We start from the raw sequence: 22,079 nt of genomic DNA, 5'->3' as shown, positions 1-22,079 counted from the left end.
TGGCACATCAGATGTTGATCATGTGACAAGAGGAGGGCAGAGAAGGGCTACAAGCTCCGCATTCCTCAGTCAGCATAGTGAAAGTGACGAGTACAGAACCTGTGTCCTTCTGCTGTCCCCTCAACGAGAAAACCTGCGATTTAACCCCTAGATCACAATTGCCCCACTGTGACAAGTCCCCCATAGCTCCCAATATAAGCAAGTTTTCATTTTTTTTGTTTCCGATAAAGCTAGCAGTTTAACATTGCTAAAAATGGGGTAGCGCTACAAGCTGCTTTCATTAGTGAGAAGCCCCTAGTGCGTTTTTTTTTTTTTTTAAGAGAGAGGTCCTCTGTAAATATTTGTATTCTACTTCTTATTGGATAAAATACCTTCAACAAACACACAGATAATTGACCACTAAACCTCATGTAACCCCTGAAGAGCAAAAAAAGTAAATTCAATACATCACTGAATCCTTGCCACAATCCCATAACCAGACAGTCAACAACAAAAATGGAGGACATCACTACAAGGGAACTGCTTTATGTCACATAAGATGGGAAACCAGTGTAGTCATCTTCAGTACCAACCATGGTACCAAAAATACAATACAGATGAAGTTAAATTCTGAAGTTAGGGTTTTCTTCTAATGTGTTTCACAGACTGAGAGATTTATTAAACATGCTTCCAGATGGTATTTGCTGCTACACTGGTGTTTTTGTATTTTACTTCAGAGTTGTATTAATAATCCTGTTTGTTGTATATGATCAGCAAGTGTACTGTCAAACACCACCTACCAGCGCATGCTCAGTTACTTACAGCCGGGTCCTGTCAGGAAGGCGGAACCTGGCAGAAGGGGAGCCGGAAGCCTCGGGGCACTCGCCGGACCCAGGGGCTGCAGCAGGAGGGATCGGATCCTCCGGTAAGCTCACCCTGGGGAGGGGGGTCCTATCCACGGGGGAAATACTTACATGCCGCAGTCATGCAGAGTTTTTCCGATCCCGGGTGTTAGTGTCGGGTCTGGGCTGTGACATCACAGCCCAGCACTGCCACCAGCGAGACCCGGTGTCCCGAAATCTTTTTCTGACGCCCCGCCGTAGAAAGGCGTTGTGTCAGAAGAAGTACCCTTAATGCCCGCCGTAGAATCCCAATAGGGCGGTCATTAAGGGGTTAAGCTACCAAAAAACACAAACGGAATCTAGCACTTCTAAAAAAGGTTAGCTTTGTCTTTATTGTTCCATTCAATTCATTTTAAGGTGCATGACATATACACTCACCGGCCACTTTATTAAGTACACCTGTCCAACTGCTCATTAACACTTAATTTCCAATCAGCCAATCACATGGCGGCAACTCAGTGCATTTAGGCATGTGGACATGGTCAAGACAATCTCCTGCAGTTCAAACCGAGCATCAGTATGGGGAAGAAAGGTGATTTGAGTGCCTTTGAACGTGGCATGATTGTTGGTGCCAGAAGGGCTGGTCTGAGTATTTCAGAAACTGCTGATCTACTGGGATTTTCACGCACAACCATCTCTAGGGTTTACAGAGAATGGTCCGAAAAAGAAAAAACATCCAGTGAGCGGCAGTTCTGTGGGTGGAAATGCCTTGTTGATGCCAGAGGAGAATGGGCAGACTGGTTCGAGCTGATAGAAAGGCAACAGTGACTCAAATCACCACCCGTTACAACCAAGGTAGGCAGAAGAGCATCTCTGAACGCACAGTACGTCGAACTTTGAGGCAGATGGACTACAGCAGCAAAAGACCACACCGGGTGCCACTCCTTTCAGCTAAGAACAGGAAACTGAGGCTACAATTTGCACAAGCTCATCGAAATTGGACAGTAGAAGATTGGAAAAACGTTGCCTGGTCTGATGAGTCTCGATTTCTGCTGCGACATTCGGATGGTAGGGTCAGAATTTGGCGTCAACAACATGGAAGCATGGATCCATCCTGCCTTGTATCAACGGTTCAGGCTGGTGGTGGTGTCATGGTGTGGGGAATATTTTCTTGGCACCCTTTGGGCCCCTTGGTACCAATTGAGCATCGTTGCAACGCCACAACCTACCTGAGTATTGTTGCTGACCATGTCCATCCCTTTATGACCACAATGTACCCAACATCTGATGGCTACTTTTAGCAGGATAATGCGCCATGTCATAAAGCTGGAATCATCTCAGACTGGTTTCTTGAACATGACAATGAGTTCACTGTACTCAAATGGCCTCCACAGTCACCAGATCTCAATCCAATAGAGCATCTTTGGGATGTGGTGGAACGGGAGATTCGCATCATGGATGTGCAGCCGACAAATCTGCAGCAACTGTGTGATGCCATCATGTCAATATGGACCAAAATCTCTGAGGAATGCTTCCAGCACCTTGTTGAATCTATGCCACAAAGAATTGAGGCAGTTCTGAAGGCAAAAGGGGGTCCAACCCGTTACTAGCATGGTGTACCTAATAAAGTGGCCGGTGAGTGTACACTTTATATGGTTTTCCCTGTCCGTATTCCTTTTGTTCTTATTCCCCAATCTCATTCCAGCCCCCCTTCCTCCCCCATGGACTATGACTCTTCCCAGCTCTCAATCTACACTGTATTTGCCCTGCACAAGTGTAGTTGCCCTCCCCCCAGGTCTCTAGTTTAAACACTCCTCCAGCCTTCTAGCCATTTTTTCCCCCAAAACAGCTGCACCCTCCCCATTGAGGTGCAGCCCATCCCTACTGTAGAGCCTGTAGCCGACAAAAGTCGGCCCAGTTCTCCATGAACCCAAAACCCTCCTTCCTACACCAACTTTTGAGCCACTTATTTACCTTCTTGATCTCCCACTGCCTTTCTGGTGTGGCACGTGGTACAGGTAGTATTTCAGAGAAAACTACCTTTGAGGTCCTTGCCCTGAGCTTATGGCCTAAATCCCCGAAATCCTTTTTAAGGAACTTCCACCTACCTCTTACTTTGTCATTAGTGCCAATGTGGACCATGACTGCTGGTTCCTCACCAGCCCCTCCCAGTAATCTGTCAACCCGATCCGCAACATGCTGAACCCGAGCACCCGGCAAACAACACACTGTTCGGTGTGCACGGTCTTTGTGACAAATTGCCCTGTGTGTTCCCCTAATAATTCAATCTCCCACTACCAGCACCTGTCTGATCTTGTCTGTGCTCCCATTACCCTTCTTACTGGAGCAGACAGTCCCCTGGTTACTAGAGGCCATGTCTTGCTGCAGCATTGCTACCCCAGAGCGGATATACCCTCATCCACCAGCCTGGCAAACTTATTGGGGTTCACCAGATCAGGACTAGACTCCCTACAACTCTTCCCTCTACCCCACCTTCTACATGTTACCCAACTAGCTGCCCTCCCACTCTGCACCTCCATACTTCCCTCCCCACACCCATCTTCCCCAGAGAGTTTGTGCTCCAGGAGCAGCAAACTTCGCTCCATATTGTCAATTGCCTGCAGCCTTGAAACTTGCTCACTTAGATCCAGAATCTGGGCTTCCAGATGAGCAATTTTCACACATCCCACACAGCAGTATTCCCCCTCGAACGGCTGTTCAAGGAAAGCATACATGGCACAGGATGTACACTCATGAACACATGAAATCTTCCACTTGTAATTGCGTATTGTCTCTGGGGCTTCAGTCATTACATGGCTGAATGGACACAGCACCCGGTTTCCACGTGTCTCATGGGGTTTAATCATATCACCTGACCATATGAGCTATACATTACAGTCCTTACTAAGAGGGTGTACAGTATTTCTACTACCACATCCAACATAAAACAGCTCTACACAACCTGATCAAAGCAATACCTGGGATTAACTATTAGACAGCAAATGATGAGCTAGTCTGTGATGCTGATGTGTTGAAAGCAGAAACAATATGAAAGGATCTGTGCTACTAGAACAAGGGCCAAAAAGTGATGGAAAGAAGACTATGAGCGCATATCCAAAACACCAGGTCTTGTGGAGCATTTCTGGTATGCAGAGTAACCCACCAAAGTGGTCCAAAGAAGAACAACCTTCTAGAATATGGGTGACCAAGTCTCATTTCCATCTGTATTTAAAAATATACATATTTTTATATGCCCAAATCACTACTTCCCGTCCCTTCTCCATAAAGCTTTTTTATAATCTGGCACATCAGCGAGTCCGAATAGCAAGCCAGAATGAGCAGCGATTACAGAGTGAAAGGCAGATCAGGAAGCAAGGAGGGAGGATGATAAGAGCCAATGTAACTGGAGAAGAAAGAACTATGCCCCGATAATATATTACAATGTTCCTTGACCTCATTTGTACTATGGATTTTTGCAAAGTTTGTGGAAAAGTTAGTGACGTTTTAAAAAGGATCTACTGCAAACCTCTTGGTACCAGATACCACAGGATACCATTGGAGGTTTTGTGGAGTCTATGCCTATACAGGGCAAAGCTGTTTTGAGTGTGTGCATGTGCTTATTTTCTAATCATTTCTAAGAATAGATAACACAACGCTCATCTCTCTGACTTGATAGATAGAAGAATCCTAAGATTGTTCGGCCATGGTGCATTAGATAGGTCCTAAAGTGATAGTAACGTAATTTATCCAGTCTTATGACTTTACTACAGCTAACAGCAAGAAACAAAAATGTTATACAAGGTACTGACCTCATAGCGACATTGCTTCCATCGATAATGATGTGTCTGAGATCAGCTCTTCCAGGCTCATTTTTTAACTCTAGTCTATACGGGATTTTAATGGAATTCAGGAAGATATGAACTCCAGTTACAGACTGCTTTTGCATGTCCAGTTTCCCAAAAGCTGATGGTTTGACCTCATTTTGCACACATTTTGTTGTACATGTAGGATTGGTGGTTTTGACAGGCATCTGCTTCATAACCTTGGTGGAATGCAAATTGGAAGGTCCCGGTCCTTCAAGGGTGACCATCTGTTTATTCCTCGGAGGACTAGAAGCACCTCTTGCAACAAAACTAAAATCTTTTGGCAACATCTTTTCCTTTTCTAGGGGATCTACATTCTCCTCTTGCTGTGATGGACACACCTTTTTAAAAACATTCACATCCTTAACATTTTGCTGACTGCAGGTGTTACTGTCAGACAGACTCTGGCCTTTCAGATCCTTATTACTCTCTTTTTCTATTTCTTCAAGGAGTTTCAAGGGTTCCTCAAATTGCCCCAAATCACGGATAACCTTTTCAACAACTTCCTTAGCATATCCCATAGTCCGAAAAAAGTTTACAAGAATTTTGTGTTCCATCTCAGCGCTTACAGTGTTATCTTCTTCTACAATAATTAACGAGTCTTCACCAGAGTCAGATATCAAGTCGATAATGGGAATATCGGGCGTTCCTGCGGCTCTGGGGATCGGGCCATCTACTTGGATGCACTCCAAGGAGAAAGGTTTCTTCAGGCATCTTTCTTCATTATCTGAGATTCGTCTCTTAGCAGATGTGGTTGATCTATCCTGTTGGGAAAGTGGCAGTAGTGTAGAGTTTGGCTGATTTTCAGGAACACCAGAAAACACAGTATCTAGCTGGTTGGTCAGCTCTGTCACAGGGGTCCGTGTATTTCTTCTTAACTGGTCAGTGCATGGACCATTATGGGCCTTGTCTTTAGCATTGGTATTTACTAAGGCAATCTCAAGATCTGTATCATTAGGAGATGAACAATACTGGTTATCTGCCATGAGATTTAGCAGTTCCTCCTTTAAAGCACTAGGCAACAAGAATAAGTCCATTGAATATTTATCAGCATTGGCTTCCACAAATTCTTTAAATCTTCGTTTTACCTCTGGTTCTCGGCCATGGGGTGAGCTTTCATTATTTCTAAAAAGTCTTACAAACTGCTGGATATGACTCTGAGCCATGACAACAGGTTCTGTCCCCCCTTTAATATTAAGTACCCCGATTTCCACCATGGTAACTTGAGCACATGTGTCTATAATCAGATTGTTAAGAAATAAGCTCTGAGCACCAGCAAATATGCAGTGCATCTCCTTGGGGTAGCTTTCATTTATCTCCATCTCAGGTTCACAAAGTCCTTTAATAAACTCCTGTAAGAGAAAAAAAAAAAAAAAAAAAGTCAGACCCTGAGACAAAGAAAATGTGGCACAAGAAGATGGAGGTGTTAAAAACCAGTCCAGGGTACTGTATACATCTAAGTTGTCTACAATGCAGGACATAGGTTACTTATAGGACATGAGGCTTTATTAGAATATACATTATACCAATGTTCTTTATAGAATATATATTCTTTATTAGCATATACATGATAAAAATCAACGTTTAATTCCCCAATTGCAGTGTTCAGCAGAGTCCAAGTACTAGGATCTATCTAGCATTTGGTCACCCTTTATGTAAGCATTCAGTTTCATTTCAGACTGTGCTTTAGAGGAAAACTACCACTTGGGTAGTCAGGATTTAAACAAAATATACTTACATGTTGAATGTTGGCCTTTTTCTTTAATCCGGAACTTTGTAAAATATGCTAATGAGCGCCGGTTGCTCATATGTTTAAGAAACAGATGGCACGGCGCTTCTTTGGTTTCTACTTATGCACTCCTACTGCGTTCTATTATATACACCCATTAATTCACTCTTACCCTTCTGCCTGCGTACACGGTCCTCTTAGCTGTTAAGCAGTCACATCAGGCGGTGATTTAACCCACTTCTCGCGCAGAAGGGTAGGAGTGAATAAATTTCACTGAATAAACTCGCGATGTAGAAAAATAATAGCTCCTTGATTCACTTGAATTCACTGTAATTGGAGGTATAATGTCAAAAAATAAAACGTAACCTTTATTTTTAGAAAAATTAAAAATAATGAGACAGAGCTCTGAGTGCACATTGACTAGTTTCTCTGTTCCACTGCTGAAGTGCGTGCATATGTGTATGTACTGCACTTTATTAGTAATGGTCAGCAGGGGATAGGTAACAACCGATAACTGGGATGTGATTATGGATTGGCTCACAACCCTGTTATTTATAGTGAGGCAGTGCAATCACTACTATTAGCAATCTCTTTGTTGCCAAGGAGTAGTTGTCAGGTTTACTACTAGCTACCAATTTTATTGACCAAAATTCTGATCTGTCCGGCTGATAATTCTCAGTTTGTATTGCAGCTTCTAGGCTAACTGAGCTGTATATATTCTGCCTAGACTCATTGCAGCTAGAAGTAGCTAGACACTGCCTCACTACTAGATAACCCTAGGACCCGACGCGTTTCTTTTTGCCATTATCATCAGGGGTCTCAAAGTTTGGCATATTAAATTAGGGTATACAATATTGAACAGCGTGCGGTGTGCACGTCCGGCATAGTCGTGGCCGGCATAGGAGTGAATAAAGAGGTGGATATTGTAGCATGCAGTAGGCGTGCATAGTTAGAAACCAAGGAAGCGCCAGGCCATCTGTGTCTCAAGCAAAGCGGCACCAGCGCTCATTAGCATTTTGTTCTGTATTACAGGCATGTTATGCCCCGTGGCGCAGTCCCTCCCCCAGTCATGTTATGCCCCGTGGCGCAGTCCCTCCCCCAGTCATGTTATGCCCCGTGGCGCAGTCCCTCCCCCAGTCATGTTATGCCCCGTGGCGCAGTCCCTCCCCCAGTCATGTTATGCCCCGTGGCGCAGTCCCTCCCCCAGGCATGTTATGCCCCGTGGCGCAGTCCCTCCCCCAGGCATGTTATGCCCCGTGGCGCAGTCCCTCCCCCAGGCATGTTATGCCCCGTGGCGCAGTCCCTCCCCCAGGCATGTTATGCCCCGTGGCGCAGTCCCTCCCCCAGGCATGTTATGCCCCGTGGCGCAGTCCCTCCCCCAGGCATGTTATGCCCCGTGGCGCAGTCCCTCCCCCAGGCATGTTATGCCCCGTGGCGCAGTCCCTCCCCCAGGCATGTTATGCCCCGTGGCGCAGTCCCTCCCCCAGGCATGTTATGCCCCGTGGCGCAGTCCCTCCCCCAGGCATGTTATGCCCCGTGGCGCAGTCCCTCCCCCAGGCATGTTATGCCCCGTGGCGCAGTCCCTCCCCCAGGCATGTTATGCCCCGTGGCGCAGTCCCTCCCCCCATGCAGCAGCCTTGCACCAGTAATGGATAAGCCGTGTTGAGTTTTCTCAGCACCTTTTTTTGTTTTGACAATTACAGCTTATACACGAGTATATACGGTAAATTGGGAGCTTGAGAAGAAAAATAATGAACAAAGAGTTACAATCAGGTCATTTCTCAGAAAATCGGGATGCATGGACTTTCCCTGTGCCGTACTGGTTTCCACAAACTTCTCTCTATCCAACCACAAAACTACATGACAACTTCCTGTATGGCAGAGACCCCACAATACTTCCTCTTATCTCCTCACCAGGGCTTTCCAGTCATCACCAGACATTGTACCTCAGTAAAGACTACGTTGAAATAAATGTAAAGTCATTCATTACAATTTTTTTTTTACAATTACATCGTAAATGTCCCAGAACGGCAATACAATGTTTACCCAGTTGCTTTTGTGATCAATTAGGTTTTCAATTTTTTACTTTTATAAACACTTAACGTGAGCAACTATACAAAAGCTCTAAACTTTTTCTTAAAGCAAACCAGTGTTAAAGATTTTGCATTTTGATCTAATGACATTTTCCCATAGGCTGTGTAATACTAATTATCAATCTTCTATTAAAATAAACAAACATTCTTCGTGCCATTCCGTTTTAAAAAATAAATAAAAGTATAATCATCTCCACCCCAGCAAGGAGGATCGAGTCATGGGTGTGTTTATGCAAATCTGCGGAGAACCGGTATCATCACTGCTCTCGTAGTTCTCCCCCTCCCCTCACGCAGACAAGAGCAGGCAGGGAATTCCATGCAACATTGGGGGTCAGCTAACGTCTGCATGAGGGTAGGGGAGGAGAGAGCAGTAATAACGCAGGAACTCGCAGCCTTGCACAAATGCCCCCTCTTGATTATCTTTGCTGGCAGGGAGCCAGGTATACTTTTTTTTTTTCAACTTACTTTTTTTTTTTTTTCTTCAAAAACAAAGAGGATTATATGGATCCAGCAAAATCAATTATTACAGCATTACAGAAGCGGTATAAGCATATACCATAAATCTATAAAAGCAAGGATGGAGAGATCACGCAGGACCTCAAAACTTAGTACCGAGAATAAAACATAAGGCAAATGACTTCGTTCCAGATGAGACAATAAAGAACAAGGTCCAACGCATGAAATGTCCATAGTACATTTGTGATTCCATCCGATGTAATACTTCCTGTAATACGGTTCTTAATTTGAAAAGATTAAGGGACATAGGGCCCAAACGTTAACATAATAGAGTGATAAAGAAAAACAGAACAAAACATAACCATGGATCTCTTATATAAAGAAAAAAGGGTAATGCCAAGAGTTAGGATCTGTTAAAGATATTACACTGGACTCAGACGCCATCTTACGTATTGTCGGACATTTTAAAGATTTAGTATCCATTTCATATAACTTTGTGTAGTGATAACTAAGTTTGGGTGTTTCCCTAAGAACACAAAGACTTAGTGCTCACTAGCAGCACCTAGTGGAAGGTATCCAGGCGAGCACCTGGGAAGTTTCAGTATTTGCATGTAGCCAATAGTATTAGACTCCTTTGTGTACTTACATCCAATAGTGTTACATTTCCTGGGTGAGAACACCCAATTATAGTTGCCGCTTTTCTAATTACACGCCTTATGTAAAGTGCCTTATGGTTTTCTATAAATGTCCGTCCCTCAATAAACTTATCAGTCTTGTTGCTAACTTCCTGCAAGGGCAGGTCTTGTCTTTTCATTCAAGTTAGTCACATTCCAGCGCTGGACACAGACTAATTTAATTTGAAAGTCACCTTACAATGATTAGGGGTTTGAGCCCCAGATATAAATCAATAAGAGATCTAACACTTAAGATGTAGGCAAATTGTCTCCGTTCATATCCCAAGGGGTCCAAATTCTAAGAAATTGTTCTACTTCTTCGTGAATTGACGCCGTCATGTGTTCCAGCATGCGGATGTGTCTGATACGAGAGTAAAAATCTAACCTAGAGGGTGGTGTGGGTTGTCTCCAGTTCAGGGAGATCAGGGTCTTTGCAGCACATAAAATATGAAGGAGTAATTTTGTTTGTAATTTCCCCATGTCAGGGGGTGCGAGCCCCAGCAAAAACGTAGTCGGGTCAGTTGTCAGATTCACCCCCATTACTCCTTCTATTACGTCTCGGACCATCGCCCAGAAAGGTTGTATCCTCGGACATTCCCAAAAAACATGGTATAAAGTGGGCCTTGGTGCATCGCATCTCCAACAGATATCTGGGATATCAGGGTTCATATTATGCAGAAGCGCAGGGGTATGGTACCAATGCATTAAAATTTTATACTGGTTCTCTTTATACATAGTGGAAAGGGAACCTTTCGGAGCCCTGTCCCATATCATCTTCCAATCCGATAAAGTGAGCATCTTGCCCAGCCAGTCCTCCCACTTGGTCGTATATTTATGAGTATAAGAGTCTGGGTATGATACAAGTCTGAAATAAGTCCCTTGGAGGCAGAGCCTCTGAGGCATAGACGCTCAAACTCTGTGAGGTCCGGTATTGCTGGGGAATTCAGAACTGACAAGCTATATTGATAGATCTGTGGATATGTACTAGGCGCAGGGGCAAACTGATCAGACGCATTATTAAGGTCTGATAGCTTCAGGGGATTTCTGGTTGTTGGGTTTACTAGATCCATAATTTGGAAGATTTGCATTGGCCTCCAGAAGCTTACAAATTCAGAATTAAGACTATTAGGTGGACCTGGTGTGTAAAGAAATGGGGTTAGAGGGGACTGTAGAGTAGCCAGGGAGTACCGAATACGGCACTCTCGTCATATCTCCCTAGTAAAAGCCATGGGGCCGAGGAGAGCACGTGCAGGCATCTCAACAGGTGGTTCCCAAATCAATGGAGCTGGGTGAGTGGGGGCCAGCCACAGCTTCTCTATTTCCGTCCATATATTGAAGGCTGCCAGGGAAGTCCAAGACACCATATGTCTCAAGTGTGCAGCATAGTAGTACATTGTGATGTCAGGTAGTCCCAGTCCCCACTTTGTTTTGGGTGCCGTCAAGACTGTCTTTGGAATTCTATGTCTTTTGGAGTTCCATACAAAATCTAAGAACATCGATTGGATGAGTCTCAGGGTTTGCATTGGGACTCTCACTGGTAACGTCTCAAACAGGTATAGGAATTTAGAGAGAACCGTCATTTTTATAGCTGCTACTTTCCCTAACATAGAGAGATTCAATGAACGCCAGCTGTGTAGCGGTTTCCTCGTGTCCTGGATCAAGAAAGGGAAATTGGAATATATTGGAAAGGGATATTTTAAAGAGGTCAATCGGCAGCTGTAGCGAATACTATCTTTTAGAGACTTTTGCAAGTTGGGGGGTAAATTAATTGGTAACACCTCAGATTTAGTCTGATTAATTTTATATCCCGAAATTGCACTATATTTCTCAAGTGCGGCATGTAAATTTGGCAATGATATGAGAGGGTCGGTGAGTGTAAGGAGGACGTCATCGGCGAACAAAGCCATTTTAAATTGTTTGTCTCTTATTTTAATGCCCTTAATGTCCGGATTGTTACGAATATGCATTGCTAAGGGTTCTATACTTAAAACATACAATAAGGGGGACAGAGGGCAACCCTTACGGGTTCCATTATTGATCACCAGGGGTTTCGAGTGAGCATGTGGTAACCGAATTTGTGCTGTGGGAGAGGAGTACAAACTTGTCAAGGCATTCAGAAATGGTCCACGGAATCCAAAATGGGTTAATGTCCTAAACATGTAGTGCCAGTTTAAACGGTCGAATGTCTTTTCGGCATCCAGACTTAATAAAAGGGCCCCTGATTTGCTTTTCTGTACCAGATCTATCAGATCAATGATACGACAAGTATTATCTCCCGCCTGTCTATATCGGACAAACCCGACCTGGTCCTTGTGCACCAGCTGTGGGAGCCAGTCACTTAGTCTATTGGCAAGAAGTTTAGTGAAAATCTTAAGATCTGCATTCAGTAGGCTAATGGGCCTCTAGCTGGTGCATTCTGAGGGGTCCTTCCCTGGCTTAGGAATTACCGTTATGTGGGAGGTTAGCATCGTGTGTGGGATCGCTTCCCCTTTAAGAAATTTGTTAAACAACTCCACCAAATGAGGCAGGAAAAGTTGCAGGAAGGTTTTGTAATAGAGATATGAGAAACCATCGGGGCCCGGGGCTTTGTTTCCCGGTAAATCCTTTACGACTTCTTTCACCTCCTCCGGAGTAATCTCCTTATTTAACTGACTCAGGGCTTCTTTGGATAGTCTGGGGAAGGAAGCATTGAGAAAGATATTGATCTAGTTTTGCCTCTCGTTCCGTGGGGGTAGAAGGGAGTTTTGACGGCAAAGAATAGAGAGTGGAGTAGTAAGAGTGAAAGAGCTCGGCAATTTTGGTTGGGTGGTGGTGTAGGGTGCCATTTTTATCTTTAATATTACATGGTGTTTGGTTAGCTGTTTTGTTGCGCAGCTGATTTGCAAGCATGGTGTGTGCCCTGTTCCCAAATTCATAGAATCTGCGTTTAGAAAATTTAACCATGCGTTCAACGTCCAGTAAATCTATTTCTCTTATTCTAGAGCGGAGTACCAGGATTCTCCGGAGTAGGGGGTGTGTTGGTTGGGAAGCATAGTCCCTTTCTGTCTGGGGTAATTGCCTTTTAAATTTAAAATAATTGAGAAGTCTGTCCTTCTTTAATTTAGAAGCTAATGAAACCGCTTCCCCCCCCCGAAAGACTGTCTTATGGGCCTCCCACAGGATCGGTACTGAAGGTGCCATTGGGGTGTTCTCTTTAAAGTAGTTAATCAGGACCGTTCGTGGGGTTGTGAATAAAAAGTAAAATTCTTTTGCCGCAGGGTTCTTCACTCGCCACAAGTCTTACAGAGAGTGCCTGCGTATCAGTTGTCGAAAGCGTAGCACGAGTGATTTCACCCCTTGTGGTGGTGGGCGCCCAGAGAGGGTCATACGGTCCAAAAAATAGTGTTAAAGTCGCCCCCTATCAAGAGCACTTCAGTGCGGGTAGACAGCAGTTTAGAGAGAATTCTTGAAATAAAGGCAATTTGGCGGTTATTAGGGGCATATATATTGCATAGGGTGACATTAAAATCATAAATGGTACCTCTCAATATAATGAAGTGCCCCTGGGGGTCGATTACGCTCTCAATTACTTGAAAGGGGCAGTGACTGGAAATCAATATAGCAACCCCAGCTTTTTTCTTTGTGGGAGCATGCGCCATATAAGCTACTGGGAACCGATGCTTAGCAAATTGAAGGGAACCTGTTGCTGTTAAATGCGTCTCCTGGAGAAAAACTATATCTGCCTTAGCCTGACGAATTTCTTTAAGTGCCAGTTGTTTTTTAGCATCAGAGTTAAGGCCCTTCACATTTAGGGAAAAAAGTTTAACCATTCTCTATGTGTTGGGGCCTCTGAGCTATGTAAATGAGATGTAAAGTAGAAGGAAACTCGGCTTTAGGGTCTCCCGGGGGAACCAAGCCGAACACCGTTTCCACTCTATACCTAGTGGCATTGGAGATCAACCAGTTAAGAGATCCATGGACAAACCTATAAACCATAATACAACTTTTACAAAAAAACAGTGATATAACAATGTGTATAGCGAGGGAAGCTTGTGGCCATTCTCGCTGCGGACCTCCTAAGAGAGAGTCGCAAACCATAGTAGGAGTGCGCCAGGTATACTTTTATATACTTTTAAGCATTGTTAGTTCCATTCAGTTTTATTATAAACTCATTACATCACAGATAGTAATCAGAGCTGTGTGATATAAGGAGCCCTGCACCTGTGTGATCATGGTCAGATTTCTGTCCACTGGAAACAATGCTGCTATCTATAAAAGGGCAGCAAGCAGAAATATAGAAAACTGTGAGGAATTGATGCAGAAATTATATTTTAAAATTGCATAACTTTTCATCATACAAATGATATAATTTCTTTGCTGAAATGGGAATACCCCCTTAAGTAGAGGGCTGCCTGTACATATGATTTTTTGGAGGTCTATATTTTAATGGTATCTGTTAAAGGAAACCTATCACTTGAAGCGGCAGGTTTCAGAAGAAAACACACGAGCACCAGCTCAGGCTGAGCTGGTGCCGGTGCTTATTTTTGTTAGTGTTTTAAACCGCGGTATCGCGGTTTAAAACACTTTTTAAACTGTATAGCCGGCGCAGGGAGGTACGCGCTCCGCGCTTACCATGCGCGCGGCTACATAGGAAGTGAAGGAGAGCCGCGCGCATGGTAAGCGCCGAGCGCGTACCTCCCTGCGCCGGCGATACAGTTTAAAAAGTTTAAACCGCGGTTTAAAACACTAACAAAAATAAGCACCGGCACCAGCTCAGCCTGAGCTGGTGCTCTGTGTTTTCTTCTGAAACCTGCCACTTCAAGTGGTAGGTTTCCTTTAAGGTCTACTAAACAACAAGTACTAGATCTGAACATACCTGACTTCATTCTGACCTCAAGTTGAGTCAATAATAAAATAGATACCGTTAAAGGCATACCATATTGTATATTTAGTGGTATGGAATATTTGAGTCAAAGTGTTTTCTCTCATTCCAGTTGTATAACTATTCTGAACTTCTCTCAGACTCCCTTTGAGAAGCAGACATTTTATAGTAGGATTCTCAACTCAAAGGAAATCTACCACTTTGTCTGATGGCAGATTTGCCATTAACACCGCTGGGTAGATCCTAAAAGCATGATTAGGACTATAGGGGACATTTATCAGGGCTTGTAAGCCAGTTTTATACAAGCCCTGAAATAATCACAATTCCTTGCAAACCGCCAGAAATTGTGATCATCTCTCCATTTGCACCCCTTCCCTGTCAAGTGGGCATGCAGGGACACAGCCTGCAGCAGAGTGGGTTGACAGTGTAGAATTTAAAGGGGTATTCCAGGAATCAGCATAATTCATATACAAAAGGAGACTCAAAATATAAGCCAATATGTAATTGGTTGTTATTTAAAATTTTGCTCCCGTTTGCAGAAAATGCTGGTGACATAGACTGTAATGAAGAATTAAAATGCTACTGGCCCTTTAACCAGTCCGTTAATTTCCTACGCGCGGTTCGTTGTGGAGCAGACACAGGACAGAAGATGGCCGCTGGTCACATGTCCACATCACATGTCGTGCACCTCCCTGGGCAGGTCATGTGATCACCACATTGTTTGGCTGTAGTCGGTTGGTTGCAGTGCATCTAGTATGCCGGTGTTCTGGTGATGGCAGTTACACATCATTACTATGGTGACAGAGCAAGAAAGTCTGTTACATCATCACTGGGAGAAGAGCATAGGAGGGAGGAGGAGTTACTGAGAACTAAAGGATCATGGAACTTGTAGTTTCCAGTGGCGGCCATCTTAGTGATAACTCCACCTACTTTAGAGAGGCCATAAATTTAGTAAATCATAAAATCAAACTATTTAAGCTCCGTTTTGTGACTAATGACATTGAGTATTGTTGTATTCATTTATTTATATCATCATGGGTTTTTGTGTAAGACTTTCATATTCCCGGAATACCCCATTAACACCAATGCAGCTGGATGCTTCAGGAGGTCGATACTTTGTGATGTATCCAGCATGGTGGAAGGGCAGTGCTTATATCATACCAATGCAGATGAACGCCCTGTATGTTTATTAGAAACACTGCCGCTTTTGATTACTTAGGCTAACTTTGTGTTTAAGTAAAGGAAGAGCAAGTGCTCCCCCAAAGCACTTCTTCACATCCCCCTCACAGTATCTGTTGAAAAACTTCAGGTAGAGGGAGGTGGTGAAGAAGTGCTCTGAAAGAGGGAGGGACTGTGTAATAGTCAGAGCCCTTGAAAGGACACTGATGACACCCCCTCCATAACACTTGCTCTCCATTTACATAAATATTCATTTGCTTTTTAAGTAATCTAAAGGTGTACATCTAATACATAGTCCTAATCATGCTGCTGGGATCTACCCAGCGCTAATGGTTAATCTACCACAAATGAAGTGGTAGGTTTCCGTTAAATATTTTAACTGCACATCACAGTGAGGTGACAAATTTGTTTGTAACCAGTGAATATAGGTCCCAGAAGAATGTAAGCCTACTGACCTGGTTGTAAAAGTTCAGCAAACACAAAATGGGAAATTTCACTAAAATTCCATGTCAGCAGTGGCTCTGCCCTGATTATTCACCTTTATAAGGAATCATCAGCATCTACCTTATAGTTTTGTAATAAAAAAAAATGAAAAGTGGGGATTTAAAGGGGTTGCCCAAGTTTGCCCAAAACAATCAGAGTCTGGTCAGTGAGGTTATTTTGAGAAGCCAGAATCTGACGCTTTTCTATTTTATATGACCACTGGGTTAGGAGTTACAGAAAAAAGTGAATGCAGTTTTTGAAGCTCCCATTGGCTGAGCCCTCTCCATACCTGGTAGGTGTTTGTTGCATATTGCAGCAAACACCCGTGATTGCCGCCAGCAGCAAAAAGCTTGGGCATCTTGGCTTTGATCGTCGCTCCTCGCGATGTCATCGGGAAGCAATGATCCGTCTCCATGAGAGCCTCGGTGTATCTAAGACCCGAGGCTGCATGATTTCTGGACATATATCTTACAATGTGCCAGTGCAGTATATGGTAGGATCAGACAACCTAGGGTTAAAGCACCGAAGTGGGGTGTCTTAAAAACCTAAAAATTCAAATCACCCCCCTTGCCCTAGACCGGATATAAATATAAATAAACAGTAAACATCATAAATATGTTAGGTATCCATGTGGCTCAAAATGTCCAATCAAAATATAATAACCGTTATTTACATACAACATAAAAAATAAAAAAAAGTTATCAAAAGGCAGTCCTCAAAATGGTAGGATTGAAAACGTCATCACACAGCTCGGTACACTGAAGCATGAAGAAGTAATTAGCACCAGAAGATGGCATAATGAAGAATTACATTTTTTTTTTTTTTTTTACAGGGGGTTTTAATTTTTTTTTAAACGTATGAGAACATTAGAACATAAATCTAATTTCCCCGTGATCATACCAAGTCAAAGAAGGAGACCTGTCATTTGGGGCGCACAGTGAAAGCCGTAAAATCCAGGCCTCCAAGAAAACTACGCAAATTTCACTGCATATGGAATTTTTTTCCCACTAACACAGCATGCAATCTTAAAAGGGGCATTCCGGGAATATGAACGTCTGACACAAAATCCCATGATGATATAAATAAATGAATACAACAATACTCAATGTCATTAGTCACAAAACTGAGCTTAAATAGTTTGATTTTATGATTTACTAAATTTATGGCCTCTCTAAAGTAGGTGGAGTTATCACTAAGATGGCCGCCACTGGAAACTACAAGTTCCATGATCCTTTAGTTCTCAGTAACTCCTCCTCCCTCCTATGCTCTTCTCCCAGTGATGATGTAACAGGTTTTCTTGCTCTGTTACCATAGTAATGATGTGTAACTGCCATCACCACACCACTGGCCATACTGGATGCACTGCAACCAACCGACTACAGCCAAATGTAGTGGTGATCACATGACCCTGCCAAGACAGGTACATGACATGTGATGTGGACATGTGACCAGCAGCCATCTTCTTCCTGCAACGGACTGCGCGGATTAAATTAACGGACTGATTAAAGGGCCAGTAGCATTTTAATTCTTCATTACAGTCTATGTCATCAGCATTTTCTGCTAAGGGGAGCAAAATTTTAAATAACAACTAATTACACATTAGCTTATATTTTGAGTGCCCACTTGTATATGAATTATGCTGATTCCTGGAATACCCCTTTAAATACAGCCACTATGAAGTGTAATTTGTTACGCAGAAAACAAGCCCTCACCCTACTCTTTATATAGAAAATTAAAAAGTTATGGATTTTTGGTGGGGAGAGAAAAATTAAAATGCAAAAACAAGGAAGAGTCTGGTTGTGAAGGGGCTAATATGCTTCATTAATAAACCAGCCTGTACAGTGGATGTGAGCTCATTAGGCCTCCATTAACACAATCTTCCTGTGATTGGTTAAACAGCTCTGTGATGGAAGGATTAAACACTTCACTTTCAGCTTGAACTTTGAAAATATTTCTCATAGCATACTACAGCTGGGGAGAGTAAAGAAAGGGTAAAAACTCATAGCTGTGTAACAAACAGAAGAGGAGAGAGAGACCTGTCTTCAGTCTGGAAGACAGATTAGACATAGCAACATTGTAACTTGGCAGCCCGTTTCTTTATACACTTAGCAGAATTTCTAAATAAAGTTTATTAGAAAAATGATCAAAACTATTCCCACTCACACAATATCAAAAATTTCTGAAATTATGATTACTCTGCAAACTTTTCCCAGAGTCTAACAGCAGAAATAACCCTCCTTGTACAATGTGCAGGCACTAACAGGACATGAAATCATCATGGGGGAATTGATCTTGCAGTCAGATATGTAAAAAATTTTTAAAAAAAATCTAAAAAAACTCCTTAAAATATGTGTAATATAAACACAGTATATTGCTAGCAACAAATCTGTCAGGCTCTGTCAGACATGACTGAGGACTCTGGAAGCAGGCACGGAGCTATGAGCAGAAGCAGAACCCCAAGACATTTGAAAATACATGGATAGAGTTCAGCAGGAGTTTCAGTGCAATAGTGCGCAGGTAGACGATGGGCGTCAGAACCAGGGAGAGAGGCAAGTACTGTACATAATCTTTTTTTTTTTTTTTTAAAGTCCTCATCAATATCTCCACTCTGCTAGATCTTCCTCCTGCAGACATGAGCTAGCAGATTTGCTTAGGTCAATGGCTGCATGAGGGTAGGGGGCAGAAGAGGAGGAAGGGAGAGAGCTAGGAAAGAGGACATAATGATAAAGAATGTATCCATACTATTTGGAATTAGCATTAAAAGGCTATGGGAACGTGTCATTAGGTGAAAATGTGTGTCTTGGTTCACTTTAAAAGACATAGACCATCAGATTGAACGGTGGTATACTAGTTGTACTCACATGCTCCTTAGGATTTCTTCTTCTATGAACTTATTTGATTAATATCCTGAAATGTGCAATTTTGCCAAAAAAAAAAAACAAAAAAAAACATATATCTATACATATATATATATGAAGTCACCGGCTTTCTGCAATCTCAAATGGCTGGACCAGACAGGACTGAAGCAGTGTGGGGGAGTGAATTATAAACTGAGGCGTTCAGAGGTGCTCTGAGGACGTAACCCGGAGGATTACCTTGAATAATTTTTAAAACTCATAAAGCGTTGAAATTATGTAGTAATGGATTATAATAAAAGAAGTTCTTAAAAGAAAAACTAAGAAGAATGTTAATAGGACTGGTCTACCATTAGTCAATCTGATGGTAAATGTTTTTTAAGGGTACATTCACACAGCCGTCTGGGGGAACGTATATGCAGCCGCATATACATCCCCAAAGACAGCAATGGCCGCCCGGCGGTGGTACAGTGCCACACATGTGTGACACTGTTCCATGTCGTACACTGGGAAAAGATAGAGCATGCTCTATTTTTTCCCCCAGTGTGTGGCCGTGTGCCCACTGTTTCCTACGGAGAGGTCACCTCCTCCTCTCCAGCACATGGCAGGCGTACCGCGAGTGAATGAACCCTAACACTGTGCTTTCAAAAGATACACTTTTAGTTTGTCTGCACTGTACCTTCGCTTTGAGTACAGATGATCTTTTGCCTTTAAGTTGCAGCCAGATACGTTCTGGTTTCTTTCCATTTTGTCCATCCTCATAGCTTAAGGTCTCCAAACAGCCCAAAACTGTGAACATGACTGGGAACAACACCTGCACCCGGGCACGGCTTTGTTCCAATAAGGTTCCTTTTTCTCCGGGGGCCGTGAATTCATCCACCACATCTGTACCAAGGGTCTCATCTTCTACCCTGCTTTGTCCAGCCACGCTAGCCATCCCGTATTTATGATGAGTCAGGAATGGTGGTCATGCTGGACACTGTGGATCTGGAAAAAGAGAACGAATATCAAAAACTCAGATACGTGAATCAGGATTAAACTTCCTTTAACTCTTTCCCTGCCAGATATTTCTGGAAATTTTGTTGCGTTATTGGCCAGAGCAATTTTACACAATTTTGAGGTGTACAAATAAAACCAAAATTACAGCATAAAGAATTATACCAAACCCCAACAAACCATATATTTTCTGAAGGAACACACTTGCCTCATTTTCAAAATTGCACTGAAGAGTTAATAGACATAGGCAACTTCATGAAATTTTAATTCAAAGTGAAAAATGTTATTTTTTAAAATACATAAAAGTTGACTTTGTTGGCAAAAAATATGCCCCAAATAGAAAGTTGGCATGGCCCAGGAGCAGATCAGCGACGCTCACCTGTACTCAACCAGCCTCTGTCCTGTTCATTTCCCTCAACCAGAGATCTACTAGGTCAGTGATGGCAAACCTTTTGGAGACAGAGTGCCAACCAAAATCCACTTATTTACCTTGAAGTGCCAACAAGGCATTTTAAGCAGTAACTTATTGCTACCTGTTCTTCCACATCATTCAATTGTATCGCCCCACCCTTAGGCAACCTATACAGTTGAAAGAAGGAGGGCAAATTCAGACTCTCGTTGTAGCTTCTCATCATGGTCTCTCTGTAGAGGAAAAATGGTTGGTCCAGCAGGATGAGCTTCCAAAGATATTGCAGTTCTGTCAACACCTTCTTACTAGCCCCGCAGTTCCTAACAGCCAATGAAATTTTGCTTTAAAATAGCGCAGAGAGCAGCAGCTCTTAAGCTGCCTGGGACTTGGTGGATTTGGTCCTATTTGATGAACTCTGTCCTGGGGTGATGGTCTGAGTGCCCACAGAAATGGCTCAGAGTGCCACCTCTGGCACCCGTGCCATAGGTTCGCCACCACTGTACTAGATGGTCTGGGCTCAGCACCACTATACAGCAAGGATGAATTATTTGAAGACAGTCAGCAGCTGCTAAGCCGTGAAGAGGTGGTGCAGACATCCACTGCTTTGTGCCTGTCCTTGAGCTTATTGGTGTCTTCCAAGGTGCATGGCAGCGTGGACGTGTGGAGCTATAACTAAGGTCAGGGCCAGTACATGCATTTTACAGCCCACTGGGTGAATGTGCTTCCCGCCCAGCCACACCAACTACTTGAACAAGAGACGCTGCTTTCTCCTCCATGTTGTCAAACTGCTGCTCCTGCGCCAGTGTCCGCCTCCTCAGTCACCACATGTGCAGGGCACACAAGTGTCACAGTTCTACACCTGGTTTACCTGGGCGAACGAAGCCACACAGGGGAGGAACTTCTCTGCGCCATGCAAGAAGAAATCAATCTGTGGCTTTCTCTGCGACAACTGCAAACCCCCCTAAAAATTAAAAAATGTATATTTACCACCACTCATCTCCCTGCGACTCCATGGTTCTCCTTCGCTTCACAGCTTCTCCGACAGATGACCAGAGGCACTTCTATGTGCACATGATATGACGTAATTGGCTGCCTCAGTGTGTGCTCACAGGCAGCGCACGTAGAAGTGGCTCTGGACGTCTGCTGGAAGTAAGAAGATTTTCAGCCTACAAGCTCCCATATGCTTTGAAAGTCAGGGACACTAATTTTAGGTTGTACACTTTATTTCTTCTACTTTCAGTCCATGATTGCCATCTTGCCTAAGCACTAGTAACATTTAGTGATATTCTTTACAGCAGCCTCATGGCCAGCAATAGTCTGAAGTGAAAATATCTATGCCAAGTATTAATCTTCTAACACTCATTTCTGTGAATTCATAGTTTGGTGATACAGTTTACAATAACAGGAAATGAATAAACACCCTACATGCGCACATAAACTACAATTGAACTGCAAACCAAAATCACAAGACATACACTTAAAATAATTAAGTTCCTGCTTTCATGGAAAAAAAATATATATAAAAATTGTTTTAGGTGCAAAACCGTGGACAAAAACATATACTGTTGGGAGAACAAGACATTTAGAGGGGGCGGTGCAGGTAGGAGGCTAGCGAGAGGGGGGCGGTGCAGGTAGGAGGCTAGCGAGAGGGGGGCGGTGC

General features: G+C 43.2%; 1 protein-coding gene across 6 annotated transcripts in view; it reads right to left on the bottom strand.

Annotated features, from left to right (window-relative positions):
- N4BP1 (NEDD4 binding protein 1) overlaps positions 1 to 22,079 on the bottom strand; it is a 69,243-nt gene that overhangs the window by 12,164 nt on the left and 35,000 nt on the right. For 5 of the 6 annotated variants that reach the window (XM_072117155.1, XM_072117154.1, XM_072117153.1 and 2 more), the window contains 2 exons: positions 19,694 to 20,001; positions 4,631 to 6,036 (listed from right to left, as the gene is read on the bottom strand). In XM_072117155.1, the coding sequence (XP_071973256.1) occupies positions 4,631 to 6,036; positions 19,694 to 19,951 (1,664 nt within the window). In that variant the 5' untranslated portion in view covers positions 19,952 to 20,001. Of the gene's footprint in view, positions 1 to 4,630; positions 6,037 to 19,693; positions 20,002 to 21,287; positions 21,381 to 22,079 lie in introns of all 6 variants that reach the window. The other variant, XM_072117156.1, reaches the window with a different exon arrangement.

This window comes from Engystomops pustulosus, chromosome 7 (genome assembly GCF_040894005.1).
Source record: "Engystomops pustulosus chromosome 7, aEngPut4.maternal, whole genome shotgun sequence".
Classification (NCBI taxonomy): Eukaryota; Metazoa; Chordata; class Amphibia; order Anura; family Leptodactylidae; genus Engystomops; species Engystomops pustulosus.
This window is presented reverse-complemented; position numbering and strand designations above follow the sequence as displayed.